The sequence below is a fragment of the Trachurus trachurus genome (assembly GCF_905171665.1).
Source record: "Trachurus trachurus genome assembly, chromosome: 24".
NCBI lineage: Eukaryota > Metazoa > Chordata > Actinopteri > Carangiformes > Carangidae > Trachurus > Trachurus trachurus.
In genome coordinates this window covers 12,777,699-12,796,984 of record NC_139910.1, presented here as the reverse complement: position 1 = coordinate 12,796,984, position 19,286 = coordinate 12,777,699, and the positions used below count along the sequence as shown (strand labels likewise).

The window sequence follows — 19,286 nt, the reverse complement described above, 5'->3', positions numbered from 1 at the left end:
AAGAGCTTTCTTTTTTTTCTTTTTTTTCTTTACTTGTGCCACTTTTGTTTTCCTCCTGAAACCAAAGATTTAAGGTGTTTTTTTGTTATTTAATCATCTAAATTGCAGGTTAGAGGAGGAAACTAGCAGACTGTTGTTATCTGTCAACCAGTTATTTTCTAAATGTCAGCAAATTGGGAGAGTGCGGTTTCCAGTTTACCAGGTCCTAGTATGAGGTCTTCAGATGTTGTGTTTCATCTCACCAACAGTTCAGACCCTTGTTCACTATAATAATAGCATAGCATGAGAACATTTTGCATTAAAAAAAAGCAGATTCGTTTTTTTATTTTTCAGTTTTACTTGGAAATTACTGGAACTAGCAGGAGTTAAATTGTTGACAGCTTCTCACGGCTCTTCCAGGTGGTTGGTCAAATGATCAGTATTTCCGAATGTGGTAAATGCATTGTTATGTGTTTTGGGAGTTCACCAACCTACGTTATGCTTCACTGGATGAGTCAAACCATTACTTCGCTGCAGCTCGTCTACATCTGTCCTGGCGCTGTCTGTACCCACCTACCTCAGGAATGCTTCACTTCTTACGTGAAGCTGCAGAGAAGCAGCAGCAGCGAACAGCGACCACAGATCCTGGAATGCCGGCTGGGCCACTTCCAAGGTGCCTGGACCGACTTTCCATGATGTTAGTGTGTCGTGGGGAGGCTTTAAATAGCCGCCCGTTGTTTACTCTTCAGGGAGAGAGAAGCGAACTGTGGTCGGAGCAGCGGGAACGAGGTGGAGGTTTGGGTGGCAGCGAAGGAAAGGGGAAGGAAGCCCTGTGGTTTAGTTAGCTTAAGTCACTGAGTAGGGATGATGCACAACAGGCGAAGCATCCTGAGAAGAGGTAGCGGTCTTTACTATGGAGGATACATTTCAGTGTGAGGAGGAGTCTCTCTTCTCTTCTCTTTCTCTGTTATCGTGCTCTTTTTTTTTGTTTGTTTCTTATCGGCTTGTTAAGCCTGGCATCCAAACAGTAAACAACGCTGAACCAGTGAATCTCTATCAGGGCAGGGGTATCAGCACAGCAACGGTTTGGCTTTTGAAGAAGGTTACATGACTTTTGATGCTAGCTAACATTAGTTTTAACGACGGCTAAGGTGATATTTAACAGTAGTTAACGTTCCTTTTTCTTCATTTGTTTACGGATTATCAGCTGCAGCCATTTCCTCTTCTACTTCCCATCAGAAGGACAGCGGTAGAAGGACAATAGCAAGGTCTTTTTGGACTCAGATTTGTTAAAACAAGGAGGGAGACAGACAGCACTGCGGCACGTTTCAAAGTCGAGAGCCAGCGCTGTTGTTTTGTTTTGTTTTTTTTGCCAGTGCAGTTTGGACCCAGAAACAACGTTGCTCTGCAAGACTTTACAAGCAGATTGGTGTTTTCTGTGGTTACCTTATGAGGTGCTTGATGATATCCCTGTATGCCGACAGTATGTGTTTGTACAGTATGTGTTCTTGAACGGGTGTGGAGTAAAACAACCATGGAGCGTAGCAGTGTAGTGTTTTTGCACAATGTTTTGATGTCAACTTTGATCTAATCATCTGAATCTGTGAACCTGCTCTCAGGCTGTTTCACTGCATCAAACACATTCTTTACATTTTTTAGTTTGGAGCTGCTGTTAATTGCTCATTAGAGGGATAGTTCAACATGTTGGCAAATTGGCCCATTGCCATAATCCCTATAGTCTTAGCAGTAGGTTCATTACCTTTAATTGTCGGTGCAAGCTGTTTTTAGAACGGCGGAGCAGAGCCGCGAGCTGCTCAGAGCTACGCTACGGAGGCTCATGGGATTTCTTGGTTTCCCTCATCAAACTCATCAAATACACAATCCAACAACTCCACAACGCTCTCGTGGACAAGTTGTGACCTGCACATTCACCACGCTATGAGATAATAAAAGAACGTTATGAGACGGTGTTGTTTTTGAGGCAAATGCAGAGACTGCTTGCTGAAAAACTGCCCCCACGAGAGTGTTTTTGGAGTTGTTGGATTGTGTATTTGATGAGTTTGATGAGGGAAACCAAGAAGTCCCATTAGCCTCCATAGTGTAGCTCTGACCAGCTCACGGCTCTGCTCCGCCGTTCTAAAAATAGCTTGCACCGACAATTAAAGGTAAGAAACCTACTCCTAAAACTATAGGGATTATGGCAATGGACCAATTTGCCAAAAATGTTGAACTATCCCTTTAAACTACATGCATCTGTAGTAAACAGAAGGGAGCAGTGATCGAAATAAGAAAAACGAATATACTGTGGATGTGGATTTTCATATCGCCTGAAGTGACTCAGTGCAGCTCCTCAAGACCAAGCTCGTGATCACTTTTCTGCCATATTCACTCCGTACTTATATATTTTGGTCTTTTGAATCCAGCTTTAAAGATAGCACTGCCCTGGTGCTGGTGATCCCGCTGCAGAAAACAGGCTGCGACATGGGAAAACAACCATACGTGGAGCTAAGAGCAGAACATGTGGTCAGACACGTGGTTGGACAGTATTTTAAGCTTTTTTCTTTTTCCTCCTCTCGTCAGGGAGCTCCACTAAAGTGCTTTGCAGGGTATCAGGCGCCTGTGTTGAAATGAGGGGCCTGTTCTTTCTCATTTGATAGTTCATTATTATCATAACTATTGACATTTCCAAAACTTTTGACAGATCAGTTACTCTTGTATGTATGTTTACAGAGCCGGGTGCAAGTATCTGATGTCCTTGTACTGATTTCCACATCCAACCTGCAAGAACCTTTATTTATTTGTTCAGTGTTTATTCAGGTGTATCCACAGAGATAGAAATCCAGTTTTCCAGAGGCTACCCTACATAGAAAAACTAAAAAAATCATAATAAAAACTATTCCTCAACAGAGCAAGACAGATTTTACACTATGTATTTTAAATAACAAACTATGTAAACTCACAAATTCGAAGAAAATTTTAAAGATATGATAGATGAATAGATTGATAGATGGATAGATGGGCAACGGTAATAATGCCTTAGATCAACGTTGGCTACAGAGGGACACGCCTTAGCAGAGCGAGTCCTCGAAGGATGCGGCCCCCGAGTTGGGACACGGCTACAGAGAGTTCACATGTAACAAAACCAGATGAAATCAACTCATGGTCGGTTTCTCACTCTGTGCAACTCTGGGCTCGGTTTTCGCAGCCGGCTTCGTGCAGCACAGATGAACCTCAGGCTGTGGTGTGACATTGTCCAGTCAGTGTCATGTCAGTGTGAGCCTGAGGTGTTATACGTAAATAGAAAACTGCTTCACTTGAAAGTCATTACAGTCCGAATTATAATCACATCCTGCACCTTTTTTTTTTTTTTTTTTTTTTTGCTGCCGTCATGTGGCTGCACCTGTTGCCCTGTCTGTGTCTCAATCAAATTTGGTGCACATAGGCTTTTAATCAAGGTATTACTGAATTAATTTCAGTAATGACCCGATTGTTCACATAGCGGATAATCATTTTATCTAGATCATGAAATTAAAAGATTGACATGATTGCACATTATTTTCAGGAGAAAGTTTGTTTAACCGTGAAGGAGAACTGTTTTCTCCTTCGTTCTAGTAGTAAAACGCTTTTACGATCGTGCCTTGTGTTAGAATACAGACAGACATGTAGACTGCTACTCACTTATTTTTGTTTTTTTGACTCCTCAAGGTAAAAGTTTGTGCCATGACCTCTGGGTTTTCTGGGGACATGTGGCTGTCAGGCTCTGGAGGAAAATCCTAGCGTGACCTGTTGTGATTGAGTATTGACGTTACCTCAGGCACCAGCAGCATCTCTGAAATATAACTCTGGCAGCTTTAGCTCTATATCCCATTTTATCCTTCATTGATCAACTCCTGAACGGTCAAAACTCAACTCTGCTCTCTGCGCAATAATGATGCAAAATTCAGAAATTTACCAAAACACAAAGTGTAAGAATATTTCAACTTAGACTTTCCAGTTTTTCTTCACTTTGAGTTTCAGGAGTCAATACTGTACTTCTATTGTCTCTGTATCGTTCCAGTATTACAATAAACTGCAGATTCATTTTCTAAATTAATATATAAATGCTTCAGTCTGTAAAATGTCAGAAAAAAGAGTTTAAGTATCATGCTAATATACTGTATCTAATAAAAAAGATATAATGGGAGCAGCAAGTTTAACACATATTATGTACTAAATAGAATTTGCTCCAGGCAACGGCTTTGTTTTTAATAGTACCAATAATAGCTGTGTCAAGTTCAGGTTATGGAGAAAGATACAGTTATTTTCAGTTATTTATTTATTTTTTGGATGATATGTGCTGCTCTCAGTGTCCTTTTCTGATACAGCAGGAACCTGTGCTTCTGAAATGCTCTAAAAACCCAGTGGGCTTTACCCAAACCTCAGCCCCAGATGTGCAATAGACACAGTTAGAGACTCACTGGTGGAGCTTTTTACAGCTGGAGAGATGGGAACTGGTAAAATAAAAATAAAAATAAAATAAACACAGAGCATTAAGGGAGTGAACACTGTGTTGAACATGACTATTTATTTTGTAGATACAGACACAACTTCCAGTGGAAAGATAATGCTGCAACTGTTTGTGAACTAGTTTGCCATAACAAACTTGAGAAGTGTTGACAAGAGTTGTGTGCACAGCTGATGGCCACACATAACGCTCGTCATTACAGGAATCAAATTAGTAGAAAAGGCGAGTCCTTAGGGTGCCGGTACTTATGGTCTTGTCCTGCAGAAAATTAATATAACAAAATGTAAAGCCATCACCCGGCTGTAATCCAGTATTCAGGCTTTCTTGCAGATTTGATTTTATGATGAAGGACCCCCCTCTGGCCTGTAATAGGAAAGCGCCAACACTTCCTCAAAAAGAAACTATTAAATTCTTATGAAATATTATGTACTGAGTGAGTGAGTCCTCCAGTGAGTGCATTGATAATAAGATGAGATGTGTGTGTGAATCTGACTTCATCTCAGCTGGGGATTGATTAATCGATCACACCGTGTCCTGGCTTTGCATTAATTCATCAGAGCAGGACGTCACAATGTCAGAATAAGTTTTTAACAAGTTGGGGAAAGTAGAGGCAAACAGACTCATAAGTCAAAACCTTCAACAGTAATTACCGCCTCGTCTCTCTCCCTCTCTCTCTCTCATTTCCTTCTTTATTTACTGTATTTAATATTGCATGATTAGAAATGAAGCTGTTTGTTTCGGTGGTGAATGACAGTGAACCATGGGGTTTGGGTTTATGAGAATCTCTGTGTGTTTCTCCGGTCTAACTTTAACATGTCAGGCGGTGGATGTGTCAACAAAGGATCGTTCTCTGCTCCACTTCTTCATGATGCATTTTTGTTTGTTGTTTAATTGTCTTAGGAAAGATTAAGGAGGTCGGCCATGTTTGTTATTCACAACACAGATATCACATGTTTGAATTTCTCATCAGTGGGGAATTTGGGGTATTTGTATTCTTAGTTCATTTAGTAGCTTTACAGTTTGTACGTGGGGTTGTATTTGCATGTATTAGCTTGACATTACTTGCAAATGAATGCAGGACTGAGACAGTTTGTCTTTTATTCTCTTTCAGCTCCTGGAGCTGTTCGACAGCGAGGACCCAAGGGAGAGGGACTTCCTGAAGACCATCCTGCATCGCATTTATGGAAAGTTCCTGGGGCTGCGAGCCTTCATCAGGAAGCAGATCAACAATATTTTCTTGAGGTGAGTAGAATATTGAATCGGGAGGAAAAATTGCAGCAAATTTAAGCAGATGAAACTCTCTGAAACCAGACAGTGAGGAAGCTTTGTACATACATATACACTCATCTTAGCTTGTTTAGGATGTGTGGATTACACATGTTTTGAAAATCAAAGTTTGTCTGTGTAATATTCACACTTGGTGAATTTGAGCAGAAGAACAAATGACTAATCACTCTGAGAGAAAAGGTCCTGAGTAAGTGACTGGTGTTGCTGTTTTTCTCACCACATGACAACTCTTCAGATCCACCTGTTCCCTTTCCTTCTTCTCACCTGTTCAGCCAGTTGTTCAGAGTCTTTGGCAACAGCTTTGGTTTTTCAGGACAGTCGATTTTTTTTGTAACCGACAATTTACAGAAACTAGGGATCTGTCAATACCGAAATGTATGTAATATGTTGGAATAATAAGTTATATATGTTATTTTGTTCAAGCTCATAACCTCACCTGGTTGTTACCACAGTCATTACTGTTCAGTCTGTCAAAATATAATGCAGCTCTTCACGTCTTCACACCTACGGGTCCGTCACCTTGTTAATTGTCAGTTTTAACCAGACTGACTATATGGACGTGTGTGAAAAGTGTTAGCACACAGTGTGCAGCAGCCATTGTTGTTTTCGGTTCAGTTGTAGTTTCATATTTGATGTCAAGAGTTGTGCTGACTGATATCAAGATGCTTGTTCATACTTCTGAATTTCCTTTGAAAAATAACTTTCAAACTTTGTGGGAGCAATGTGTATTATTAGTTCATTCTTGGTTTGGTTTTTCAGTTTCTGGTCCTGGGTTTTTTTGGGTGAACCCCGTTGCGCTTTAAGCCATTTGATAAACATTTCTATTACGTATTACATTCATCGTCACATCACGAGGCTCAGACGGATCGATCCACATCACACAAACAGAGGGAGGAGGAGGAGGAGGAGGAGGAGGTGGAAATATTAAGTGCAGATGGAGGCAGCGTGCTGAATGTTTACGGCTCCCGTTGCTGCGTGACAATGAGCTTCAGATGATTGAAACAGGGGGGACACTCGATGTCATCTCCAACAGGCAAGGTGGCAAAACGGGTGCACCCACTTTGACCATCTGCCGCTCAGGACAAAAATAGTGCCACAGTTGTCAGGCTGTGTCTGTACATACCATGGGTGCACTGCACAGCCACATGGAAATGGGTTACCAAGCAGAGGAGATGGGTCATTCAATTACATAAGAGCAGCAACAGTCAGCAGCGGTTCGGGTCTGAATATGTTTCATTTCCCCCCCAAGTCTCCTTAACATTTGTCACTTGTTTCAGTCAGACGTTCAATTGTTTAGAGAATTTGCAGATTTTAATCCGCTTTTACAGCAGCTTGAATTCAGACTTACACATTTTCTTCTTGTAGGATCAATAAAAGTTCATATCAAGGCTCAAACATCTCACTTTTGTGTAAGAATCATTGGTTTTCAGTGAAATTTCACATCCTAAAATCCAACTATTGAATCATGTGTGACGATATATAAAAAAAAAGAGAAAAAAAATGGCACAATGATCAGAACAATTGATCCGTGCTGCTCTCAATACTCTGTTGTGATGTCGTGTTTCATCATTTCTGTTTATTGTGTTTGTCGCCGTTCCAGGTTCATCTACGAGACCGAGCACTTCAACGGCGTCGCTGAGCTGCTCGAAATCCTGGGAAGGTGAGTCATGACGTGAAGTCGGCCGTCAGCAGAGACAAGGAAGGATCTGTCACTATTCTGACAACTGATTAAATCATCTTCACCTGTTATATATAAACTGTAAACTGAATATCTTTGTGTTTTTGACTCTTGAACTCTTGAAGTTCTGGGTTATTGTAGTAATTTATTGACATAAACCATATAAACTGCTACAATGAATTGGCTTTCACTGCTGATATGACCAGTCTTTATCATTTGAGGGAAACATGTTGGGTTGTAAGATACTTCTGCACTTCTGTGGTTGTAAGATACTTCTACACTTCTGCTCAAAGAAGTAACATCATTAGTTGTAAAACTCCTCCACTCTCGATATTGTGTGTATTTATATTTGTATATATTTGCCATTATTTTATGTCCATAAGGCAAATTTTGAAGTTACTAAGTCTGGATTGTTCCCCTTCGTCTCTCACTCGGTCTGAATTCATTTCTTCTGGAGCTCAATCTCCACAGCTCTGCTCTGCTCCTGCAGTGTTTATATTTGTCTTTCACTAATCTTCTCATTGTCTCCGTTGTGTCTCTGTTTACAGTATCATCAACGGGTTTGCGTTACCTCTGAAGGCAGAGCACAAGCAGTTCCTGATGAAGGTGCTCATCCCGTTACACACAGCTAAAGGACTGGCCCTTTTCCACGCACAGGTAAAAAAAAAACTCTCTCTATCGATTTATAAATGAATTTTCGGTCCACGTCCGGTTTCCTGTGTTTGTTTTTCTATCTCGAGCTGTTAATTTGAAGAAAACTGGATTTATTTGTTTCAAAACAAACACAGAAAAGATTTGATCTAATTTATAACAGCTGCTGCCGTTTGGGGTTTGTTATAGCAGCACTGAATATCTCAGTGCTACAGCGCCGTCCAGTGGCTGTGCAGTGAAACTACACAGCACAGTGGAAAGTTTTCAGATGATCACACAGACCAGACTGTCGCAGCTTCTTTCAAATTCAAATAAATCAATAGGAAACGTATGAAAGTGCCAAGTCTTCGCTTTATTCAGAATAAGTTTTCATTCCTAAAATAACTTTAACTTCAGAAGCTCATGCAGTCAAACACAAAACATAAAAAGCTTTGACCAGTAAACATCAGCAGACTGTTTTTTATCTCACCTGGTGCTGAACTCCCACCTCCACCTCCGTTTTAAACGACAACTCGCCGACTCGGCTCTGACCCGCGTGTGAACTCATAAACTAATGATGAGACGTCCCCCCAGTGAATGTTTCCGCTCCAGATGCGTTATCTAACCACGGAGGCAGCCGTCGTTGCGATGCAGCGCTATAACAGGTCGATGTTGTTTCACTGTGCTGTGGGTGATGCAGACGATACCTTTTCTGTTTTTTGTGTGTCACTCAGCTGGCCTACTGTGTGGTCCAGTTCCTGGAGAAGGATCCTACGCTCACTGAACCGGTACTTTTTAAAAATATTTTTATATATTTTTTATCATTCCTCCCACTCAAAGCACAAAACCTCAAGCACTGAATTAGTCTACACTGCAGAGAAATATGTTGTGGGTGCTAGAAACCACACGCTCATGTTGTTCTTATTCGACATTAGAGAGAAATTCTAAAGAAATGTTCTTTTTGACTGTGCAGGTGATCCGCGGGCTGCTGAAGTTTTGGCCTAAAACCTGCAGCCAGAAGGAGGTAAATATACACGTCTGTGAACACACCGCCCACCTGCGAGAGCTGTCGACCAGATTTCAAGGCCCGGTTTCCTGATCCTGCACCTCTTTTTTTTTTTTACAAATTTAGGTGATGTTCCTCGGTGAAATCGAGGAGATCCTGGACGTCATTGAGCCGACGCAATTCAAGAAGATCCAGGAGCCGCTGTTCAAACAGATCTCTAAATGTGTGGCCAATCCACACTTTCAGGTAAAGCTAAAGGCAGTTTGTCACTCCAGCGCACACACAGAGAAAAGCAGCCTTTCCATAATGTGGATTTAGTTGTTTTCCTCCTCTTATATATTCATGTTCAGTTGACAACTCTGGTTTTATCCATTTCCTTGACATAACCCTTTGTGTTGATGGTTACAGCTCAAAACTAAATTAATAAATAATATTTTTTGGAGGGGGCAGGGTAATGGACAGGACATGGAGGTATACCAGAGATTATCAGTGAACTGCGAACATGTGCGCACGCCTGAAGGGAGCCTTGAATTTGATAAAAACATTCACTCTACAAGGGGAATACTGCTACCTGATTGGTTTGTGAGGTGTACAAGCTGTTCGCTCGTGCAGAACAAAGCATTCAGAAGCTGAAAAGAAGACGCCTTGCTGATTTGGAAAGTAGAATATAGCTAACGGTAGTGAATTTGATGAGTCATGGTTTCAATAATTTTAATATTTTCTGGTTGATCTAAGTTACCCAGGACTTGGAGCTCTGTTGACATTTTGCTTCAGGTAATATACAGTATATCACTAGAAGAATTAAAGCAGGCTGAAAGAGGTGGCCATGTATACATAGATACTTTATTATACATTCATACTGTCTTGTAATTCTGCTTGATTTTTCTCTCAAAATGCATCAGATTGATGCTTTTAGATATGAAATATTCAACATTTTGCCCCCGGGGCCCTACAAAAGGGGTCGTATCCCTCTCACCATTTTCACCTCTGACCTGTTTTCATGCCTGTACACACAAAAGGCAGTGAAAGGAGTGAATGAGTGGCCATCATCATAGAGAGTAGGTCGACGGTGATTCAGATGCACATTTTCAGGCCTCCACACAGACGACCAGTGACCATGTGATCTCCTGTTTTTTGTTTTTTTTAATTATAAAAAACTTTCTTGGCACCTTCCCTTCCTAATCTGACCTCATTAAAGTCTCTGTGACCATCCAGCCTGCAGCTCTGACAGAGTCTACTGGCAGCTTAATTACCAAACCACCTCATAATTACTGAGCTGAGCTGCTGTCTCTTGCTGTGACTGACTCGCTCACCTTTATTCTTTGCACATTGTTATGACTTTTCCATTAAAGTGGCTTTAGCTCTTATTCACACGTGACTTCGAGCAGCGCAAGGTCTTTTCTTCGCATTCACTCACACATTTCTATTTCAAGTGTGATTGATCAGCAGGTGAAAATCAAAAAGCCCATTTGTGTCATTAACCGGCACAGCACCTGCCAAGTCTTGTTTTGTTTTTTCCGCTCTTGTCCTTATATTATACCTGTTCTCCCGTCTGCGTCCTCACAGGTAGCAGAGCGAGCGCTGTACTTCTGGAACAACGAGTACATCCTCAGCCTCATCGAGGAGAACATCGACAAGGTCCTCCCCATCATGTTCGGTAGCCTGTACAGAATCTCCAAAGAGCACTGGAACCCGTACGTACTCGTCTCATCTCATCCCATAATCACACATCCACCTCAGATCCTTCACTATAGACAAAATAAACCTGTCGTATCATGAAGAGCATCAACGGTCAGACGTGTGTGAACCATTAGCTGTCACCGCTCTCAGCCCTGATTGCTCCATACACCTCCACCACCTCCACCACCACCACCTCTCGCTGTATTAAAGGTCAGGGATCAGCAGAGATGCACAGGAAGCTGCCGTGTTTGTATAACACCGCAGTCATGTGCTGCTCTCCTGCTCTCAAGGTCGTGTTTACATGTAAATACCAGAGACATATGGACGCCGCTGCCTTGACGACATGTCTGATGTTTCTGCTGCCGTTCATCTAAAAGAGTCCCGTTACACATTTTTACTGCGTTTCTTAAACTATATCATACTGTGTGATTGTGCTTCCTTCAGCGGTTTAATCAGCGTCATGTCACTTTGTAGTAAAGAGCAGCTACAGTTAATGATTTGTGTGTTTCTTTGATTTATTTCAGTTAAGTTTATGGTCATTGTACGACGGAGTATTAGGGTCACATTGACAAATAAAAAAATCACAAACTTAAAGAATAAAGTCGTAAATTTACAACTTTATTCTCGTAATGTTATGACTTTTTTCTTGTAGCAAATGTGCGACTTTATTCTCGTAAATTTACAACTTTATTCTCGTAAATTTGCGACTTTATTCTCGTAATGTTATGACTTTTTTCTCGTAGGAAATGTACGACTTTATTCTTGGAAATTTACGACTTTATTCTCGTAGTTTAAGACTTGATTCTCGTAAATGTATGACTTTATTCTCGAAGTGTCTGTGTTTTTTTTCTCAATGTGGCCCTAATACTCCGTCGTATCATTGCATAAGAGCATATACAACTACATTTTTTCTGTCTCCTGTAGCAGCAAAAGAATTTAAAAGTTGAGAAGAAAAAAAACCGGACCAAGGGGTCAATAAATGATTAAATAATCTACAATATTAAAAGATGACACACATGATATACATTCAGCAAAGGCAATAACTATCACAACAAGTCATATTTACATCATAAAAAAAAAAGAAGAAGAATAGTAATAACACAAACACAAATAATTCTATGCAAACCGTCGTTTGATCAGATACAAGTGGTTTTTCTTCTCCTGAATGAGTCGATAGGGAGAGTTCATGTTAATTATTGTGTCGTTTGACTGTGTGGAGAACATAAACACATGAAACATGAATCACTGTGCAATCATACTCGTAGTAATCATAAACCGGGGTGTTTATAGCAACTTGCACCTGGAAAAACATTCACTGCAGTTTCACAGTTTGATAATTAAAATGTTTTTTTAAACCTTGAGATGGATAAAGTGATGAATACTGTGGATGAGAATGAAAAGCACAACAGAAACAATAACAAAACCTTACAACAGAGGGAAAACAACAACTAACAGCTTTGTGACATAACCTATTATAATCCTTGTTTATGTTGATGATATTTATGTTTATTGATCTCAAATGTTTTTATAATTTTACACTGCTCTCGTGAACTGAGGTTTACATCTTCAACCCTCCTCAGTTGTGTCTTGTAATTCAGATCTTTGTAGTTTTAATAGTTTTATTTTTTTTTTTGTGCAGTTTCTTGTGTGTTTCTCTGTGCCGCCTCGTTAACCCAGCGTCTGTTTGCTGCGTTGCAGGACAATCGTAGCTCTGGTCTACAACGTGTTGAAGACGCTGATGGAGATGAACTGCACACTGTTTGACGAGTTGACCTCCTCCTATAAAGCAGACCGGCAGCGGTGAGTCACACACACACACACACACAGAGACTCAGTCGGTTGAAAACTTGACATCACAGAGCGACGATGACAGAGCTGCAGCGGAGATTAATAATGTCCAAAATTATACAGAACTATTTTTGAGACAAATCCTCCCGATCTGAGTCAGAGAAAGGTTAATATGATATATTTAACAATAATAACAAAATATTAAACTGATGGAGTCACATCTTCTTCCCACTGGAGGAGTCGGTCTTTATCTTCTGTGTTGTGATGTGTTAAAGCAGAAGTGAGTGATCCGGTCGTTTTGGCTAATGCTGCGTTCCAGGCAGGCTTTTGAAATCATAAATTACAGCTTCAAGTCACAACTTACGACTTTGTAGCGTTCCAGGCAACCCACTCGTGTTTTTCCGACCTGTTTTACCGGTGAAAGTCACTATAACGGCCACTCGTAACTTCCGACCCGTGAAATCGTACCAGTACGTCTTTTTGTACAGTCTATGTACCAGATCGAACTGGTACGACTTCACAGGTCGGAAAAAAAACGAGTTTCCTTGAACGCACCATAATAGTCCTCGTCCCTACGTCGCCACATTCACGGCGTTCCTTGGCTGCACACACAGCCCTGCATGCCGTTCTCTCTCCTCATTGGATAAAAACTGTAGGATACGATAAATGTTTTCTCCTCGGCTCAGAGCAGAGCAGAGGGACTGAGAGACCCGTGTTTCAGTCCAAACACTCTATGTAAGTGATTGCTGTCGGAAGATATAACTATTTAAGACTTATATTAACACAAATATATCACTCACTTCTGCTTTAACTCATCGATGACGTCGGAGACCTTGACGGGAACAGACGTAGCAGCAGGTCGTCTGCTTCACCTGTGACAATACAAACGTTTCTCCAGAGGTCGTGTTGTTCCGCCATATGTTCGAGCCGCGGTTTCACATGTTGCAGACGACACAGACGCACACCAGATGTTGTTGTTTGTGTTGCAGCTGCAGGTGTGTGTTATGTTAGGTCGTCCATGGAAACGGGTTTCACTTTTATCAACCAGTTATATTACTGACGGGAACTCAGAACGAAACGACTAAAGTTTGTTTTTTGTTTTTAAAACAAATAATATTTAGAACCTGGCAATCTGTTTTTTCTTCAATTACTGGTAACACTTTATAATAATAACACACTATTAAGCATTAGTTAAGCATTAAATACTGAATGCATCATTTATAACACATGAATACTCATTAGTATGTAGTTTTATAAACAGTTAAAAAGGTTTGTGTCATCATTGATAAGCACTAACTGTTCATTCAGTATTTATTACTGCTTAACTAATGCTTAATAGTGTACTTATTATAAAGTGTTACCCTATTACTTTAGTCATACACAGGATTTTCTCGTGACTTGGATTCAGCTTCTTCAATAATAGTCTTTAATATTTGCTCTCACCTGTTGTTAATCCAAAAGATTATATGAGACCAATAAGCAGCAAATCTTCACTTTGAATTAATACATTTTTCATATATTTGATTCTTAGTGAATAGAAAACACAGTTTTTCAATTGGTGTCTATGTCTATACACTTTTTATTTGGATATTAGTGAAAATTTTTCTTTTTTTCCCCCACAACTGTTTCATAGTCATTGATGCATCAGATCTTTAGATGCATTTAATATCAGTTATAACGTTTAGAGAAAGTGAAGTGTGTGTTTATTTCGAATATGCAAGTACGTAACGCAAATATATAGAATAAACAAAGGACGTGGCATAAAAACATGGCAGACAATATTCAAACAATATGCAAAACAAACAAATAAGTTGTATACTTGCTCCTACCCCTTCTCCATGAATAATTACAGTACATGATATAAATAATCTGCTTCCTCTCAATTATTATTATTAGCCTATGTAAACATATATAAATGTACACAAGTGCAACAATACCCTATACCACCTCTACAGTAGTAACTACCAACATTTACGGCATTCCTATTCCAAGGAACGCCGTGAATGTGGTGACGTAGGGACGAGGACCAATAGATCCATGACGAGGGCGGGGGCTGCTAACTCCATCGGCTGACAAGACGTTATGGTGCGTTCAGGGCAGCCCGTTACTCGTGTTTTTCCGACCTGTGAAGTGGTACCAGTTCGATCTGGTACGAGTTCACGGGTTGGAAGTTACGAGTGGCCGTTATAGTGACTGTCACAGGTAAAACAGGTCGGAAAAACACGAGTGGGTTGCCTGGAACGCTACTAAGTCGTGACTTGAAGCTAGGGCTGGGCGATATAACGATCTCGATACGGGATCGCGATAAATCTTTGATCGATTTCGATAATAAGCTATGGCCCTATTCCTCGATATCACATGAAAGTAAATATGCGCGACAGCAGCCGGCCACACTTCCGTCTGATACTCCGCCTCCTGTCCTGAGCATGCAGAGCTTGTTTGAGCTGCTGCAGCTAAAGGGAGGAAGGACAAGATGGATAGATAGATACACTTTATTGATCCCAAGCTGTGATAAAGTTAAAGTTGTAAAAGAGGGAGGAAACGAGTGGAGGTGGAGCCGATGGCAACTGAAGCGATTGTGAACGTGTGGAGCATCAGTTCGTCTGTCCCGGCTAAAGAAGCCTGTCAGTGTGGAGTCAGAGCAACCTGATGATAGCCTACCACGGCCACAAAGTGGAGGAAACACGGAGCTGCTTGTGACGTTTATTCTGCGGTAACATGTCTGTTTGCTCATGTACAGTGTGAAGAACATGCGCTAGGCTCAGGCCCCCACATACTCCGGCGTATTTGACTCCGCGGACATCCGCGCGCACTCGAGGCAGACGAGGACCCAAAGCGGGCGTCCGCCGGTCCCTTCCGCGCAAAGCTCAATTTTTATGACCGCGCGGACTCGATCTGTTTCAAATGTGACACTGTATGCTCGCCTATGAAACCGCAAAAAGTCCGCGGACAGTGCGCGCGGAGTCAAATCCACTCACAGTATGCGCCGACAGTCTCTCTCCCCCCCTCTCTCTCTCTGTGTCAGCGCCGCGCGCGCGCACACACACACACACACACACACGGAGCGTCGCGTCAGAGCGGTGAAGTGAAACAACAACCTGCAGATCACTTGAGTTGACGTGAACTGCGCTCGTGGTTACCGAGTCAGATCAATAAATAGGCTTTATGCACAGCTCCACTACTTCCTGAGCTCAAACAGGCTCCTTTCCTTCCTGTCTTACATTATTGGACAAACTGATTAATCCAGGTGTGTCTGACAGTTTTTGTGACTACTGAGGTCAGAGTCAGACACACCTGGATTCATCAGAGCCTGTTAAGTTCAAGTAGTAGTGGGGCTCGGCATAAAGCCTGTTGTCAGAATAGCTAAATAGCAAAATATTTGTCTACAACCTGTTCAAATAACTAGAAAGACTAAAGCCTCATGATTGACACATTTTAGAGCTGGTGTATGGTAGAAAAAAGACAACAGAAAACAACAACAACTATGTAAATCAAATCAAACTGTGGATTATTGAACCGTTCCACCCTTAATGAACATTAAAGTGAACTCATGCCATCCTCCCAAACTGAACACATTCTCTGGTTTCTTCAGGATTCAGTCAGGATGCTGCTTGAACTGGCAGCGTCAGCAAAAAAATACATATCGAAACGATATCGAGAATCGATCAATATGGAAAAACATATTGTGATAACGTTTTTTGCCATATCGCCCAGCCCTACTTGAAGCTGTAATTTACGGGTTCAAAAGCCTGCCTGGAACGCAGCATTAGCCAAAACGACCGGATCGCTTACTTCTGCTTTAAATATTTGTATTTTCCGTACTCAATTGACAGAATACAAGAGTCGTATCAGTGTTGCTGATCAACGCAGACAAATAAAGGCGTTGTGTTGTCGTCCTGACAGGGAGAAGAAGAAGGAGCAGGAGCGGGACGAGCTGTGGAAGAACCTGGACGAGTTGAGGCTCAGCAACGCCGCTCTGGTCCAGAACAACAGCCACGGGCTCCTGAGTCTCCAGAACAACAACAATAACAACAACAACAACAACAGCAACAACAATAGTAGTAATAATGATAACAATAACAACGACAACCAGGACAAGAGTGTTGATTCTGCTGCTGCCACCGCCACCGTCACCGACACCGACGACACTGCAGCCGCCGCCGCTGCCGTTGCTGCCGTCACAACAGACGACAAAGAGCCCGACGTCGGCGTGGCGGCCGGCGAGAGCGAGAGCGAGAGCGCCCCATGTGCCAAATGACAGCGGACATTGTTTTTTTATTCCGTAACGGTTTGACACCGTGTTCAGGACCGTCTGGGGGAACGGAGATGGAAAAAACACAAATGACACCTCAGCAGTATATTACATCTACGTAGAGTGACTTAGAGCGCTAGCGATTCTTTGGCAGAAAAAAAACAAAACAAATATATATATCTATATATATTTCAACTTAAGACTATTTTTGGATGTTACAGTGTGGCAGCAGTATATTGTTTATTTGTCTGATCAAAGATTTATCCTTTCACATTTAGTTTGTTAACTGAAAATGATTTTATTTGTTATATTCGTTGTATGATACATGGGAGGGGAGGAAAAATGATCATGACTTGAATTTGATGTTTCCGATTGTGCTGCACTTAGACGAGCTGAATAGCTATTTAAAGATGTCTGTTTTTTAATGTGCTTTTCCTTGTTGCTGCCAACACTTGGGTGTAAAACCTTAAGGAAGAAGGGAACATTGGGAGTATTTTTTTTTTGGAGGGAGGGGGGGAGTGGGGGAGGGGGCAGATGGGACCAGACGCATAAAATAGAAATTTATTGTCCTTTAACGTGTAGAAACAAAGGGCTGTTGTCAGGAGCAGAAGAAGCTAGAAGACAGACCTCTCGTGTCAGAGATGAACGAGAGGTGCATGGCCAAAAAAACCCAAACAAACAAACAGAAAAAAGAAAATCTTAAAAAAAAAAAATCTAAAAAAGGAAGAAAAAGAAAAAAACATTGTAAAGAAAAATAATCCCAGATATGGTTTGATATCTCCATGAATGACTGGTTGAGTAAAACTGGGTCACAAATATTAGGGTTAAGTGTCATATTTGTGAGATTATTTCCGTGTTTCAGGTGTTGGTAATTTTTTTTTTTTTGTCTGGGTGAAAAAAACATGAAGCTAATAGTTGTAACACAACACCTGCATTTATGAGATTATTTACACTAAAGTATTGAGAGAGAGGGAGAGAGAGAAAGAGCTCTGAGAGAATGAAATGGTTTTTAATCCTGACTTGAATTCAAGTAACAGTCTGATATTTTGAGAAATACACCTGTTTGCCTTGTTGCTGAGGGCGACGTGAAAAGTCAAGCTTAGTTTAGCTTAGTTTAGCTTAGCTTAGTTTATCTTACAAAACAACAAATTGTCATTTTTACACTCTTGTTTTTTGTACAGATGAATTAAATCATATATAAGGCACAGGCTGATTTGTTAAATAGCTGTTTCCCCCCATTTCCAGTCTTTATGCTAAGCTAAACTAAGCTAAGATAGCCAGCTGTGGCTTCATATTAACTCTCAGCAGCAAAGCAAATATTTTTCCAAAACAACTGAACTATATGTACATGTAAAAGGAAAAAAAAAAAAAGAATAAAATAAAAAAAAAAGATAAGAGACTTAAAGTACTATATTTTTCCATAGTATTGACAAGGCAAAATATTTTTGAATGTTTTAATTTTGCAGATGGATTATGATGCAGGATGTGCTCGAGTGTATATTTGCTGAGTGCACACATGTGTATATGTTAGTTTGGAGGCTACTTAAAGGGACATGCCACTCAGTTTCAGATTTTATGTACAGTATAATGTTTCTGTGGTCTAGGAAAAAAAAAAAAAAAAGTGCAGTCTGTGCTTCTAGGAACATTAATGTGTCTCTCAAAGCTAAACAAAAAAAAAAAGAAAAGACTCTCACCACTACCTTTACCTGTTTATTTTTATACAATACACAGGAGGTGGATTTTGTGTATCCGTGACAACAAACAGCTCATGATGATGATAATGATAATGATAATGATGATGATGTAGTGAAATCACGAAAATCAGCGTTTTAACACCTGAGAATCCCACGAGATTGTTTACCATCGACACCTGTTCACCCTCCTCCGCTTCTCCAGACTTTATAACCTCACTTTCACTTTAACTCTTCGTTCTCTGGTGTTTGGAGCAGAGAAAATGTGTTAACGAGCTTAATCTGACTGCCACAGATCAACAACCTGAGAGTTTATGTGTTTGTTTTGTTGGTTTGTTTTTAAATTGACTGGTGTTCCCCGCTCTCTCTCTTTTTCTTTTCTTCTTTTTCTTTTTAAGTTCGTATTGTAGGTCCAGTCTTTTTTCTGATGCCTTTCTGTCAGTACAGCATTCCAGCCTCTGTGACATTAACGCACTGCGTGGGGAACCTGTTTTCTAATCACACTTCTTTTATTTTAGGTTTCACCATCAAATAAAGTCGAATTTATCTTTCTACTCAAAAGATCAACGTCAGTCTTGTCGTTCATTTGTTGTGTTTCTCCACCTGCAGTTCGTCCTCACGGTCAACAGGGGGCGCAAGCTCATTTCTCGTGCCTTTCATCAGCACAGAGGTACTCCTTTCTTCCCCCCTTCCTTCACTCTGTCTGTCTTTCTTTCTTTCTTACGTTTGTTACTCTGTCTTCTTTTTTCTGAATTGGTGTTTCTTTTGTTTTCTGTCTTTCCTTCCTTCCC

The 19,286-nt window shown here is 40.8% G+C and overlaps 1 protein-coding gene across 2 annotated transcripts in view; it reads left to right on the top strand.

The window, feature by feature from the left end:
* ppp2r5a (protein phosphatase 2, regulatory subunit B', alpha isoform) overlaps positions 1–19,043 on the top strand; it is a 46,735-nt gene extending 27,692 nt beyond the window's left edge. Inside the window, exons 5-13 of one of the 2 annotated variants that reach the window (XM_084000579.1) lie at positions 5,595–5,725; positions 7,371–7,430; positions 7,997–8,105; positions 8,813–8,866; positions 9,052–9,102; positions 9,211–9,330; positions 10,651–10,778; positions 12,463–12,564; positions 16,456–19,043. In XM_084000579.1, the coding sequence (XP_083856705.1) occupies positions 5,595–5,725; positions 7,371–7,430; positions 7,997–8,105; positions 8,813–8,866; positions 9,052–9,102; positions 9,211–9,330; positions 10,651–10,778; positions 12,463–12,564; positions 16,456–16,810 (1,110 nt within the window). In that variant the 3' untranslated portion in view covers positions 16,811–19,043. Of the gene's footprint in view, positions 1–5,594; positions 5,726–7,370; positions 7,431–7,996; positions 8,107–8,812; positions 8,867–9,051; positions 9,103–9,210; positions 9,331–10,650; positions 10,779–12,462; positions 12,565–16,455 lie in introns of both variants that reach the window. The other variant, XM_084000580.1, reaches the window with a different exon arrangement.
* The last annotated feature ends 243 nt before the right edge of the window (positions 19,044–19,286 follow it).